At 43.5% G+C, this 12,886-nt stretch overlaps 3 protein-coding genes across 7 annotated transcripts in view; 1 reads left to right on the forward strand and 2 right to left on the reverse strand.

Annotated features, from left to right (window-relative positions):
* PIKFYVE (phosphoinositide kinase, FYVE-type zinc finger containing) overlaps window positions 1–255 on the reverse strand; it is a 63,335-nt gene extending 63,080 nt beyond the window's left edge. Inside the window, exon 1 of one of the 3 annotated variants that reach the window (XM_090144128.1) lies at window positions 184–255. The gene's annotated coding sequence lies outside the window, so the exon portion shown is untranslated. Of the gene's footprint in view, window positions 1–142 lie in introns of all 3 variants that reach the window. The other 2 variants (XM_090144127.1, XM_090144129.1) reach the window with 2 other exon arrangements.
* On the forward strand, window positions 244–12,854 carry IDH1 (isocitrate dehydrogenase (NADP(+)) 1). The gene is made up of 9 exons (XM_031601333.2): window positions 244–358; window positions 2,575–2,702; window positions 4,272–4,563; window positions 6,056–6,161; window positions 8,622–8,799; window positions 9,266–9,417; window positions 10,381–10,521; window positions 11,255–11,417; window positions 11,897–12,854. Exons 2-9 carry the CDS (start codon window positions 2,581–2,583, stop codon window positions 11,988–11,990), a joined length of 1,248 nt encoding a protein of 415 aa, XP_031457193.1. The 5' UTR covers window positions 244–358; window positions 2,575–2,580; the 3' UTR covers window positions 11,991–12,854.
* LOC116234027 (uncharacterized) overlaps window positions 9,901–12,886 on the reverse strand; it is a 32,363-nt gene continuing 29,377 nt past the window's right edge. Inside the window, exon 9 of one of the 3 annotated variants that reach the window (XM_031601316.2) lies at window positions 9,901–10,116. The gene's annotated coding sequence lies outside the window, so the exon portion shown is untranslated. Of the gene's footprint in view, window positions 10,122–12,251; window positions 12,350–12,886 lie in introns of those variants that run through there. The other 2 variants (XM_090144139.1, XM_031601315.2) reach the window with 2 other exon arrangements.

Genomic DNA, 12,886 nt, shown 5'->3' on the forward strand with positions numbered 1-12,886 from the left:
GCACTAAGGACGGGCGCACTAAGGACCGCCGCCCGCGGCGCTCCTCCCCGCTCCCGGCTGCGCCCGCCGCTCCCCTCGGCGCGGGGCGCCCCCCGGACCGAGCGACGCGCGTTTCCCGCCCCCGGAGCGCCCGGGGCCTCACCTCACCCGCCTCCTCCGCCGAGGCGGCGCGGCGCCACTTACCGCGGGAGGGCGGGGAAGGCGCCGGGCGGCCCCCGCCGCACCTCGGCCCGCCCCCGGCGGCGAGGAGGAGGGCTCGGGGGGGGGCCGGCGGGGGGGCGGGGGCGCGGCCCCATAAAGGGCTCCGCGCCGGGCCCGGCCCTGCAGTGTCGTGAGCGGCGGAGCGCGGTGCCGGCAGGTAACGCTGCGCGGCCCGGCCTGCGGCGGGCGGGGCCGCGGCTGTGCCTTTGTCCTTCTCCTCTCTGGTGCGGCGTTCTGCGCGGGCTGGGGCTGATCTTTTGTTGTTGTTTTTTAACGCGTTATTGTTGTTGTTAGAAAGCTCCCTTTTTTATCGGGGCGCCTCTGAACGCTTCCAGCCGCCGCGGGCTGCCCGCACCTCGGCGCCGCTCTGTGGTGCGGGGCTCCTCCTCCCTTGGGCATCGCGCAGCGCTCCGTGCCGTGACGGCCGGACCGGGGCCCCGCAGCACTCGTCGCCGGGCTGGGGACGGCCCGCTCCGTGCTGCGGCCTGGGGCTGGGCTGGGCTCGGGCGCGGCTGCGGCGGGCTGTCAGGGCGGGGTGGGAGCGGGAGCAGGGGCGGTGGGCTGGAGGCGCTGCGGCGGCGGTGGGCAGGCCCGAGCCGGAGAGCTCCTGTACGGCCCTGCTGCGAGGTGTTGCAATAGCTAATTGGCGACTGCGAACCAAGGAGTGGTTAGGATTTGCCGAAGCTTTGAACTGCTTGGGTTAAGCGTAGAAGGAGGTTCTTGTAGGCCCTCTGCTGACCTTTGGCAGCTCTGTAGGGTGCAGAATCGAAGTGAAAAGGCGACAGAAGGAGAAAGTCCAAAGGAATTGTTCAGTGAAGTGCACCTGTTGGCGAGCTGGCCCTGCCACTGAGAGAAGAAGGTACTGAGGCTGTGACCGGGGAGACCTGCAGGGTGCTGTTGGTTCCCGAGGAAGCATCTGTTCCACCATTCCGGGAGATATATCTCAGTGGAGGCACATCTTTGTTTTCCCTCATGGCAACACTGCTGCAGAGTTCTTAAGCTAGTTTTGCAAAACCTGACAGGTTGCTGTCAGAAGACTGAGGTTGTTTGATCTTGATTAAATGAGGCTCAAACCACAAAACAAGTAACGGTGGGTGGGGCTGTGGCTTGAATGAATGACCAAAATTCCTCAGGCTGTGCAAGTACTAAAAGTCAATGAGAGTCTCCTGGCTAATGACCTGTGCCTGGGCTATGGGACTGTGAGACAGTCCTTATTTACACTGCTCTTCCTGGAAAGTGGGCCCAAAATACTTGTATAAATAAACTGAGCATGAACATCACAGTGTGATCAAATGATGTTAAACTTTCTCTTGAGAACTGGAAAGACCTCATATGAGACCAGACTTTATTTTTCTGTAGGATAGAAGTGCCTGACTGGTTCATTTTTCAATTTTATGTGCTCATGTTAAATTAGGTAAAACAAGGCTGTGAGTTATTGAACACTGAGCCTGTTCATCTGGGTAAAGCCATTCATGCTCCATATGGAGCTCAGTGTCTGTGAGACTGTAAGTTCAGGCACAAGGGCTTGGTGTCTCACTGTACTATCCCAGCAGTTACATACAGAACTGGACTGTCTTGGAGGGGAAGAAAATGCCAAGTCATAGCTCTTGCATAATTGGAGTTGAGAACCATGGAACTGGATAATAATAAAAAAAAAAAAAAAAAAAAGCAGAGCACTCTGTTAGAGAAGATGAGTGGATTGTGGGGTAGTTGTGGTTTTTTTGTTGTTTTTTGTCAAGGAACAAAGTACAACTGGAGGGGTAGAGTTCATATTTTTTTTTTTTAAGGCTGAACAAATATCTTGGGAAACTTCTGTTGCATGTAGAAAACAAATGTGTCCAGTATTTATTTGACCAGCAGAAGTAAAGCTTGCCAGAAGAAAATACTGTCAGTGTGTCCCTGCTTCCTTCTTCCCTGGAGAAGGAAGCTATTAAAGAATCTGATGTGCTGATCTTAGTGCCAGCAGTCTGAGCTGTCATTAAAATAAATGTTGACCTGCATTATTATTATTTTTTTTAGAAGAAAAAAAATAGGAGATACAGGCAACTGGACTAGAGCTGATGAAGTCTCTAAAAGTGCCCATCTACTGGTGTGAAATTTGAGTGGAAAGAGTTTGACCATGCTTTCAAATTCCTTTGTGAAACCATAATTCAAGCTCTGAATTAAGCCCCTGCCCTTAAATCTCAATTGTTAACCTTTTACTTTATCCCCAGATCCCTCTGGGAGCTGGGATTCCAAGAACATTCCTATTTAGTTTTTTTTTAGGATTTCAGAAGTGGTTATGTATGCAATGTTAGTACTTCTAATTGTGTTGTAAAAATGCAGAATACATGTTTTGGAAGTTTGTAACTTAGGACTTTTTTTTTACTGCAGATCAAGATGTCTAAAAAAATCCATGGAGGGTCTGTTGTGGAGATGCAAGGAGATGAAATGACACGGGTCATCTGGGAATTAATTAAAGAAAAGCTGATTTTTCCTTATGTAGATCTGGATTTGCACAGGTAATTGCTCTTTATGACATCCAGCCAGTTGGTATTGCAATTTGCATGTGTCATTAAGCATTGCTCAAGTTTCACTTACTGTCTTATTGCTCCTCCAGCACTTACGTGGAGAGGCTAACTAGCCCTTTTTGTACCAGTAACATTCAAAGCTGACTCCTTGGCTGTTACCTCAAGGGCCAATCTCACTAAGTACTGTTAAAAATCTGGGCTCATGGTGAAGGAACTTTAGTTACCTGTCCCCTGGTAGTCCCTCTGGGGATTCTTCACAGCAATAAGCAGTGAATGCTTAACAAGAAGTTCCCTCACTGTCATGGTTTGCATTTTCTTCTTCCATCTTCATTTTCCAGTACCTGGGCAGTCTGCATGGCTTCCTGCAGCCTAAAGGAGCATGGGGTATTTCAGCCATTCCCTGGCTTGAAGCCTAGCACCTGTGAACTCTGAGCAGGTCTAGAGCTTCTTTCCATCTCTGAAGACCTGCCCAGAGGGTGAATGTGTAGTTGTAAACGTGTGGCTCAAAGCTTGAGGAAATGTGCTGCTGACAGTGTAAGCTAACTGTTCCAAGTGTTCCCTGAGTCTAGGCTGTGCTCTACACTCCCTTCTGGAAAAAACAAATACTAGTAGCTGGTATGGCAAAAGGGACGTCCTGTGTATAGCATCTGGTCAAGCAGAACAAATAGTTTCTTTCCTTTCTAGCCACTAAGCTTTAATTATTAGATAAATGTCCAGCTGTGTTGCTCTTTTCTGTGTGAAGACTTCAGTGGTAGCTGCCATTATTAAACCCACAAGTCTGACCTTGTACCCTGCTATTGAAGTTACTTGTATGCCACCTACATCATGCTTTCTCCTTGCTAGTGTTGAGACCCAGACAAACAGGAACTCAGCAGCACAATATATATATGCACAGTCTGGAGAACATCTATTTTCAAAGAAGGGTAGGAGGAGACAATGCAGACCCCTAGCTGAGCCAGCACAATGGCTAGATTCATGCAGAGCTGGCTGTGCTTCAGGGCTGTCCCACGCTGGGTAGTCTCAGAAAGCTGTTAAAACAGTGAGTGTAGGAAACGTGCTTCCTCTGAGTGCTTGAGGGAGACTATTGGCAGTTGTGCTGCCAGAGCAGGATTGTGGATTCATTGTCAAAGTAGTTTTCAATTTGAACCCTGGTGTTGCTTTGTGTGCTTCCTTAAATTAAGGAAGCAGAAACCCTCAGTACAAGAGACTTGAAATAAAGGCCCATATTCCCTTGGGGATTGTGCTGTTCCATACCATGAGAAAACCAGGCAGAAAGTTATGTTGCCAAGAAACTCAAAAGAGAAAGCAAAGATTAAGGTTGTGTCCTGTGCTGGAAGATAGGCTCAGCCATAAACTGAAGCTGTGTTTTGTATACCTTCCCACTGACTGTTGAAATATCAGTATATGAGCCTATGTGTTCTATTAGCGAGGATGCTGCTGGAGTAGGAGAGGAATAACTTCAGTTATGGCAGAGTGCTGGAATTACGGGGTCTGATTTCTTTCCTATTGGATGTGAACCAGTGCCCTGGGCAATTCTGACTGTTTGTGGGTTTGTTACAGCTATGACTTGGGCATTGAGCATCGTGATGCTACAAATGATAAAGTGACTGTGGAAGCTGCTGAAGCCATAAAGAAATATCATGTTGGCATCAAGTGTGCCACCATCACTCCTGATGAGAAAAGAGTAGAAGAGTTCAAGTTGAAGCAGATGTGGAAGTCTCCGAACGGGACCATTAGAAACATCCTAGGTGGAACAGTCTTCAGGGAGGCTATTATCTGCAAGAACATCCCCCGATTGGTGTCTGGATGGGTGAAACCCATTGTCATTGGCCGTCATGCTTACGGGGATCAAGTGAGTCACTTCAGTGCTTACCTCTCTTATCTATCTGAACAGTCTTTGTCCTGAACTAGGACTCCCACGTGGAAAGTAGGTACTCACTAATACTTTGTGCAGCACCTGGCAAGGAATGGGAGAGCCTGTTTTATGCCTTTGTTCCTTAAACACAATTGTATAAACAGTATTCATGAGCTGTGCTTAGATTAGATAGGGCTTTACATAAACATGGGGATGAACCTGTTCCTCTAAGTTGTTTTTCTCAATTCTACAGAATCCTCCTCAAGTGTTGTTCATAGCAAAAGCAGACAAGAGCGATTTCTAAAAGTGAGGAAAGTTGCTTTGGTGTGTGAGTGGTGTTTTTTCTTACTTTTTTGAACTTGGATCTGTCCTCTAAACTTGATATCAAAAGCTGAGGTTTAAACAGCACTTCTGCATGGTGTTCATAATGGACACATCAGGCAGTGGAATGAAGCAGGGAAACTGCCTGGTGGAGGTAGTACAGGGCCAAGGGAAATGATCATGTAGCACTCAGTGTAGTTGTATTTGGGCAGTCTAGAGAACAAATATCAGCTATACTGCTCCCTGGGTAGTGATGCCCTGCAAAGCAACCAAGAGGGAGTCTTTCAAGAAGAGTGACTGCTTAAACAAATGAGTAAATCCATAACTGAGGAAGAGTTGTAAGATTAGCTGGGATGGGATGGTAAAATAATAAGGATCGACTCAGGGTGGGTGGGGAAGAATGTGGCCCAGCATCTTCAGTAGTATTTAATAACTGAGAAGGTCAAATATAATTAACAGTGGATTAAGGGGGGGGGATTAAAACCCTGCCAAAGTACAAGATTAAAACAAAAGGAATAAAGTACAGGACATATTAGCAAGACACTTCTGTAACTTCAGAACACCTTAAGGAACAGATTCTCTCAGTAGGAAAGAAACTACTTGGAAAAAGGATGACAGACTTCAAGGAAATGTAACAGTAAATAGTACTGTTCAGGACAGCTCAGAAAATGTGTAACAACTTATAGAACACTAAATTCTTATGACTTCTGGAAGGCCAATCTGCACTACAATGGATAGAAGTAGTGGCTTTTGTTAAGATCCTCTAGAATTTAGCCTTATTCATGAGATTAGTGGTTGTGATATGAATGGGAGGGAGGGAAGGGGAAGCTTTCTACTCAGAAGCCACAAAGCACTCTGAATACTTGGCATTTTAAAACTTGTGCATCTGCAAAAATATATGCTCATTGAATTGATGGAACCCAAGAATCTGCAAGCATTTTCCCATGAAAGGGAATAATCATTTCTGACACAGGCAGACTCTTCAGTACTTAGCTCTTGCCTATTCAGTAAGATAATCCAGGGACCACGTGGCCGGTGTAAACAGAATGTATTCTACAGATCTATTTATTGTAAATGCATCTCTGCACTTTATCCTATCCTGGATTACCTTCTGTCCTCCTGATAAATAAAACTATCATAAAATTATCATGGCAATTTTTTTTAACAGTACAGAGCAACCGATTTTGTGGTACCTGGGCCTGGAAAAGTAGAGATGACATACACTCCAGGAGATGGAGGCAAACCAGTCACCTATCTGGTCCATAACTTTGAAAGTAGGTACTATTTCTAAGTTTTGCTTGGAACTGATATTTCTTAGTTTAATTCAACTTTGAATTATTAGTCAGATCTATCTGATGGTACAGTATCTCTTTGGGAGGTAAAGGATGGACAAGGCCTGGGTCTTTTTCATCTGTCTGGGAAGTACTTAAACTTACTTGAAACTTTCCTGGGATCAAAGCAGCACTTCAAATATGTAATCATACTAGGCTGGTCCTTGTTCCTCGTATAATGACTCTGGTAGTGACATGCATGCTCTTCCCTCTGTTCAGAGGGGAACTTGCATCTAAACAGTGCTTGACCTGAGGGGAACTATACTTAAGAGCAATCCAGATATGATTTTTTTCCTGGCTATAGCTCATCTTACTGTGCTCTATATAGCTTTCATACATTGTATCCTTATTAAGCAGTCTTTCTCAATAAAAATGAGAACTGATACTCATTTCCCAAGGTAGATAGGAAATTTGACAAGAGTACTCCTGTCTGTGTAGGCTATAACTGTTTCCATATATGCATTCAGAAAGGTATTTATGTCCTGGCAATACTACTTTCCTGATGCAGGATGCTAGGCTTGGAAAGAGGAGTTCTGACTGTGCTGGGCTGTGTTGCATAAAACAATTAGAATAATTACCCTTTTAGAAACCAGGATGTTTATGTAGGGGTAGGACCAAGGAAAACTTTACATTGGTTATCTGTTTTGTCTGTTAATGGTCAAAAGGTTCAGAATTTAAAGCCTGATGGCAACCTGTGTATGTGAGCAGGCAGTACTTTATTTCTAGCTATGGTGACCTAATACATCTATATAAACCACACAGATTAGCAGTTCATATGCATTTGGTTTGGGAACTGCTCTATTCTTAATGCAGTTGATTTCTCTGGCATTCTTGCTCACAGGAAATCAAATATCTAGCATTTCTTGCTGTACAGCCTTTTAAACAGAATTCACCTGCTTTGCTGCCAGTTCTAATATGTTTTCATTTGATAGGTGACTGGTGAGCTTGTGCTGAAGATACCTGGCAGTCCTAGCTGTCAGTCTGATTCATTGTCCTGATGCATAGCATCAGAAAGCGGAAAGCAAGGTAGTACCAGAGACAGCAGATTGCTGTGTGTCAGTGTGCCAGTAACATCTCCACAGTCCATAAGGAAAGCTTTTGCTGTTGCTGAAGATGCCTTAGCTTGACACTGATTCAAGAAATTTGAGTTCACAGTAGGATTGAAAGAAGCTTTTTCTTTACATGTAAATAAGTATTTGAATAAAACTTAACAGCTGTTGCTATAGCTATGTGTGAAACCATGTCTCCTGAGAACAGTCTTACTAGATGATCAGACCTTGTTCTGCCCTTGATTCACTAAGGAAAGCACGGGAACAACATGTATTTTCATTAGTAACAAGAGTTCCATTCCATGCCAATACCAACTTCAGTGACCTTGCTACTATTGCAAGCAGATAAATCTCTGGCTTTTCTCTCTCTTGCATATGGTAATTATCTAGAGATAAGGACAAATGGCTATTGGAAAGGTGGTGGTTTTTGTTGTTGTTTTCCCAAAATAAAACAAATGTGGAGTGTTTCCAGAGCAAAGATCACTGATGATTTTGCAACAAATTACAACAGTGTTGGTAGTGAGATGCTTGAAATGAAGAGTAGATCTACTTTTCACTACAAGCACAAATAGCTCTTCTCTGTCAATGACAAGGCTTTACTATGAAGTCCTACATCCTACTTCTATCCACCTGCAGCATTTCAAATGATCTGAATGTAAATTTTCCCCAAAATAAACTGGTCAGTAAGTTTATGCATGCTTCTTACACGTCTGCATAATATAACTTATGTGAATATTGATAGTTCTTCAGACTTCACCTTGCACTTAGATGAGTGTTGAGTTCTTCCCACAACTTGCTGGAAATGAGCCTGAGGAAGTGGAATCAAAACTGCAGGGTATGCCAGGCACATGAGAGATATAGGAAAACTTAAACAAAGCAGGCTCTCATTGCTGGAGCTAGTTCTACAACATAATGGAACTCTGAAGGCACAAGGAGCATAACATGAACAAACCCATTTTTAGCTTTGGCTGAACCTCCTCTTCCAAGCTGCTGCCTGCTGCTTCAGTGAAAAATACTTGCTATTATTTATCCCATTAGTAGGAATTCAAACATGTTTACTCCTGTCAGTTTTGCTTCTTAAATGTGGATTAGGTAGAAAACTTCTTACGGGTATTAGGTGTGAAGATGTACTTAGCTGTAAAACAAAAACACCTTACATATCCATGTATTATAGGACTTTGAGCAGGTGGTGCAAAGTGAATCTTTCCCTGAAAGAATCAGTCTGAAAATGAAAAGTATATCAAGACACCTGGGAGTTATGCCAGCCTCCCTGCCAGAGTATGCTATAAAGAGACTAGCAAGTCCTTAACCAAAACTAAACCTAGTCGAATTCTGTCTGTTCTTTTTCTAACAGGCTGTGGAGGTGTAGCCATGGGAATGTACAATCTTGACCAATCTATCAAGGATTTTGCCCATAGTTCCTTCCAAATGGCGCTGTCTAAAGGCTGGCCCCTGTACATGAGCACCAAAAATACCATCCTGAAGAGATATGATGGCCGCTTTAAAGACATCTTCCAAGAGATCTATGACAGGTAATTGTGGTGGTTGTGTACTTCCTATGACAGTGCATCAGTCTGCAGCACAAACATGTCGAGTCTCGTAAACTTTTGCAGTTAATTCAGTACTTTCAGACACTTGGCAGTAATGGCAAACACCCTTCAGAAGGGCTGTACACCTTTTCTGTCATAATTTCCGTTGTCCACCAGGACACAGTACTTAAGGCTTTGCAACATCTGGCTATACTGTTCATCTCTGCTAACAGAGAGCCACAGATTCTCTATGGGTTCTCCCATAGTTCTGAACAGACTTGCATTGGCTGTAACAATTGAGGAGGAAGAAAAGAGCAAAGATGATGAAAATTCCTCTGGATCGTGTGGTTTTTGTATTGTTTTTTTTTTTAATCTCATCTCCATATACCTCACTATGCACACTTACTTGCACAAACTGTGCATCCTGTTTTAATCCATATATCAGAGTGTTCTGATTTTTGTTTTCCAGAGAATACAAGTCCCAGTTTGAAGCCAAGAAGATCTGGTATGAGCATAGGCTCATTGATGATATGGTTGCTCAGGCCCTGAAATCTGAAGGAGGCTTTGTCTGGGCCTGCAAGAACTACGATGGGGATGTGCAGTCTGACTCTGTTGCTCAAGGTATGAGAAGTTTCCTCTGCTATAATTAAGTAAACTCAATAGCAGTTTCTTATAGTGTTCTGTCATGTCTTATGTAATGGCCCAAGAGATAGAGGGTGATGGGTCGCAGAAATTATATTTCATACCTGTGGCCAGTCACAGAGCTATCAAGCAGGCACATAATTTGATTTCATTTTGATGAGAAGTTCCATTGAAGGTAGACCATATATTTAATTGTACTCCTTTACCAGATAGCAATATAACCAACAGCTTTTCCATTGCAATGGTTGACCAGTGGTGACAATACTGGTGCTATACAGATAAGCAAGAAAAATTTGAAGATCTAAAGCTAGCTGTCATGTGTTAAACTTTACAAATTTGTAGCACTTGACCAAAATCCTATGTAATCAAACTGCCTGATGCCAAAACAAATATGGATGAAGAAACCCACAGGGCAAGATGTGGCTTTATGTGAAATGTTCTTTCTTAAGTTAAGACCAGTAAATTGCCTCCCACAGAACAAAGATGTGTTGGATTGCTGCACCAAGAAGCTTTCAAACACACAGATCTCTGAAACCTGCAGGGTTAGAGGGGGCACAAATGTCCAATTCTGCCAGCTGACCATTCCTTTCACTGAAGCAGATGCTGACATGGAATCAGTCTGTTTCTTATCCCCTCTTGGTGAGGTAGCAACTGGCAGCCCAACTTGCTTAGGATTCTCTGTTCTCAAAAACAAAACAAAACAAACAGCAAGTTAGGTGCTGTTCTTGAAATGGGGCAGAATATCTACACATTTATACCTTGTGGTTCAGCAGCACTGCTCATGTGAGTTGTTATCTTGAAGTTTCAGAATTAGCCACTTAGTTGCAGCAGCTCTGGTGTTCAAGAACGTTTGCAGCAGTGTTCACAAAATTCTCTCATGACAGAAATAAGGGGAATTTAGATGAGTACTCTGTTCAGAAGACTGAACTATGTGTTCTGTAGGTTATGGCTCCCTGGGCATGATGACCAGCGTGCTGATCTGCCCCGATGGCAAGACTGTTGAAGCAGAAGCTGCACATGGCACAGTTACCCGTCACTACCGCATGCACCAGAAAGGCCAAGAAACCTCCACTAACCCCATCGGTGAGCTTCCTTTCACTGCCCTTCAATGATCTCTACACGTGAAAGTACAGGTTTGAAGTAAGAATTCACACTCTTTTTGGAGAACCTAGCACCACAGAGTAGTTCACACTGGTAGTTCATAATGTACTTGCCTTTGATGGAGACACTCAGAGCAAAATCAGGCTGGCATGGAATGCAAGCAATAATTTTCATACAATCTAGCCTATGAGATCTGCTGTCATTCTTCTGCAAATGATGGATTTATAGCTATGCTGGCCTTACGGTTTGGATTGGTAGCTTTTTGTTTTAGTCCCTTCTCTGCTGGTCCAAAAAAACAGCCACCTATCAAACTATACTTTAAATATAAATTCACCTAGAATAGCATGTGAGAAAAAGATACAATGTAATGTATTACTAGAAACAAGAGGCACCCTTCTGTCATAAGGACAGCTTACTGTGTAATCAGAGTCGCACTGCAGGTCTTTCTGACTTGGGGAAGAACAAAATAAAGTGGCAGACATAAAGAGAAATTTTCAGAAGTCAAGGAGTAGTTTAAGTTTTGCTTTTCTTTAGAGCTGTACAAAATATCAAGTATGCCTACCTGAAGATAGGAAGTCTGCTGTGGGAAAGAAAACACCTAACTTTCTTCTGTTTTCAGCATTATCGATAAAATATATACTTACTGTACTACCTAAGTTTAGTACAACACAGGAGAATCCTAGAAGGAACAGAGTAATCTAGTGTTCTTTCTCAGCCTCCATCTTTGCGTGGACAAGAGGATTAGCTCACAGAGCTAAATTGGACAACAACACTAGCCTCAAGACCTTTGCAACTGCCCTGGAAGAAGTGTGCATTGAGACCATTGAATCGGGTTTCATGACAAAGGACCTTGCTGCTTGTATCAAAGGCCTACCTAAGTAAGTGCATGAAATGTAAATCAGTTATGCTTGGCAGGGAATTGCTTACTTGTTTTTCCTGGAAAAATGTTTGTTGGAAAGTTACTTCAGTGTATATGGTGCTGGATTTTGGTCACAGAACAGTGCTATTCTGTAGCCGGTGCTCTACAACGGGTTATGAAGTGTTATCTGCACCAAGTACCTTAGTTTATGCTCCTCTGTCCTTGCTACTGTGACAAATGCTTGGCAGAGGGGAAATAAAAGTATAAAGAAGTTCTTTGCAGGCTGGGTACATTGGTCAGAACTTTTCCTGCCCATTCATTAGGATTGAGACCTACCTCACCTGGCTCCTTCTTTTCTGGGTCCTTTTCACAAAATGATAAATGGCTGACTGTGGTGGTTTCAGAGGCAGGGCTCAAACCACTTTGAGCAGTCTTCTCCCACTTTGAGAATTGAACAGCATGACAACTAATGTTTGTCTTGTTTTTTTCCTCCCTCAGTGTCACACGTTCCGACTACCTGAGCACCTTTGAATTCATGGACAAGCTTGCTGCAAACCTGAAGGGGAAGCTGGCCTCTCTGCCCAAACTTTAAGGCTTGGGTTCTACTTGAGATCTGCTAAGAAATTCCCACTTAAATTGCAGTCTGTGTGGCACTACATCACCATTGTGTAACATTTCAAATACTAGACAAAAATGAACATATAAACTTTTAAAATGTTTAAAATATACTTTTTTCTTAAACCTCTTGAGCTGCCAGGCTAGGTCTTACCTTGGTAGCAGCTGAATGTAATAGTATTCAAGCTCACTGTGGGCCCAGATTCCTTTTTGTCATTCTTAGCAAACTTAAGGTTCCTCTCTTATGACTTCATTACAGTTTCCTTCTTCTCAAACTGAAAGCCGGTCTACGTCACATCTCTGGTCAAACCAGCAGTGACTTACTGTCCAACAGACCTGAGAAATCAGAAACATCCTTATTGCTCCAGTACTGTCCACTGAGTATAAACGAGCTTGCAGGACTGTGACAGCTCTACTGCAGCCCCTTTCTGAATGTTCTTTTTAGTGCCAGCTACAGCACAGCATCCTGATAACAAGGAATTTGTTAAGTCAAAATTAGCATCTGAGAAGAAGCACTTAATAAATGCTGGAAACAAACCCTATAGGCTAAAAGCCTAATAAAACTGCTGCAGTATCCTAAATGCAAGCTGTGCATTTAGATATATTCCTCCTGACTGGATGTGAATCATAGGAACTGTTGTCCTCCCCCTCCCATGCAATTCATTAAGGTGCAGAATGTTTCTCCAGTTGTCTGGGGTATCGCATACACTTACTGTGATACAGCAAGTCAGCTTATGACTGTGAAGAACTATTCCATCCTTTTTTTTTTTTTAAATAGTTTAGTTCAGACTAAAATAAAAGCCAACTAACATTCTCTGTGTCTGTGTTTCCTCTATGTGATTAGGAGCGATGGTGAAATTCTGCCTCACAAAC

This window comes from Phasianus colchicus, chromosome 7, assembly GCF_987193195.1.
Source record: "Phasianus colchicus chromosome 7, bPhaCol1.hap1.1, whole genome shotgun sequence".
In the NCBI taxonomy this organism is placed as follows: Eukaryota; Metazoa; Chordata; class Aves; order Galliformes; family Phasianidae; genus Phasianus; species Phasianus colchicus.

Coding starts and splice junctions, on each gene's coding strand:
- IDH1 (XM_031601333.2), top strand. CDS start 2,581: ATGTCTAAAAAAATCCATGGAGGGTCTGTTGTGGAGATGCAAGGAGAT. Junction 10,522..11,254: donor AACCTCCACTAACCCCATCG/GTGAGCTTCCTT, acceptor GTTCTTTCTCAG/CCTCCATCTTTGCGTGGACA. Junction 11,418..11,896: donor TGTATCAAAGGCCTACCTAA/GTAAGTGCATGA, acceptor TTCCTCCCTCAG/TGTCACACGTTCCGACTACC.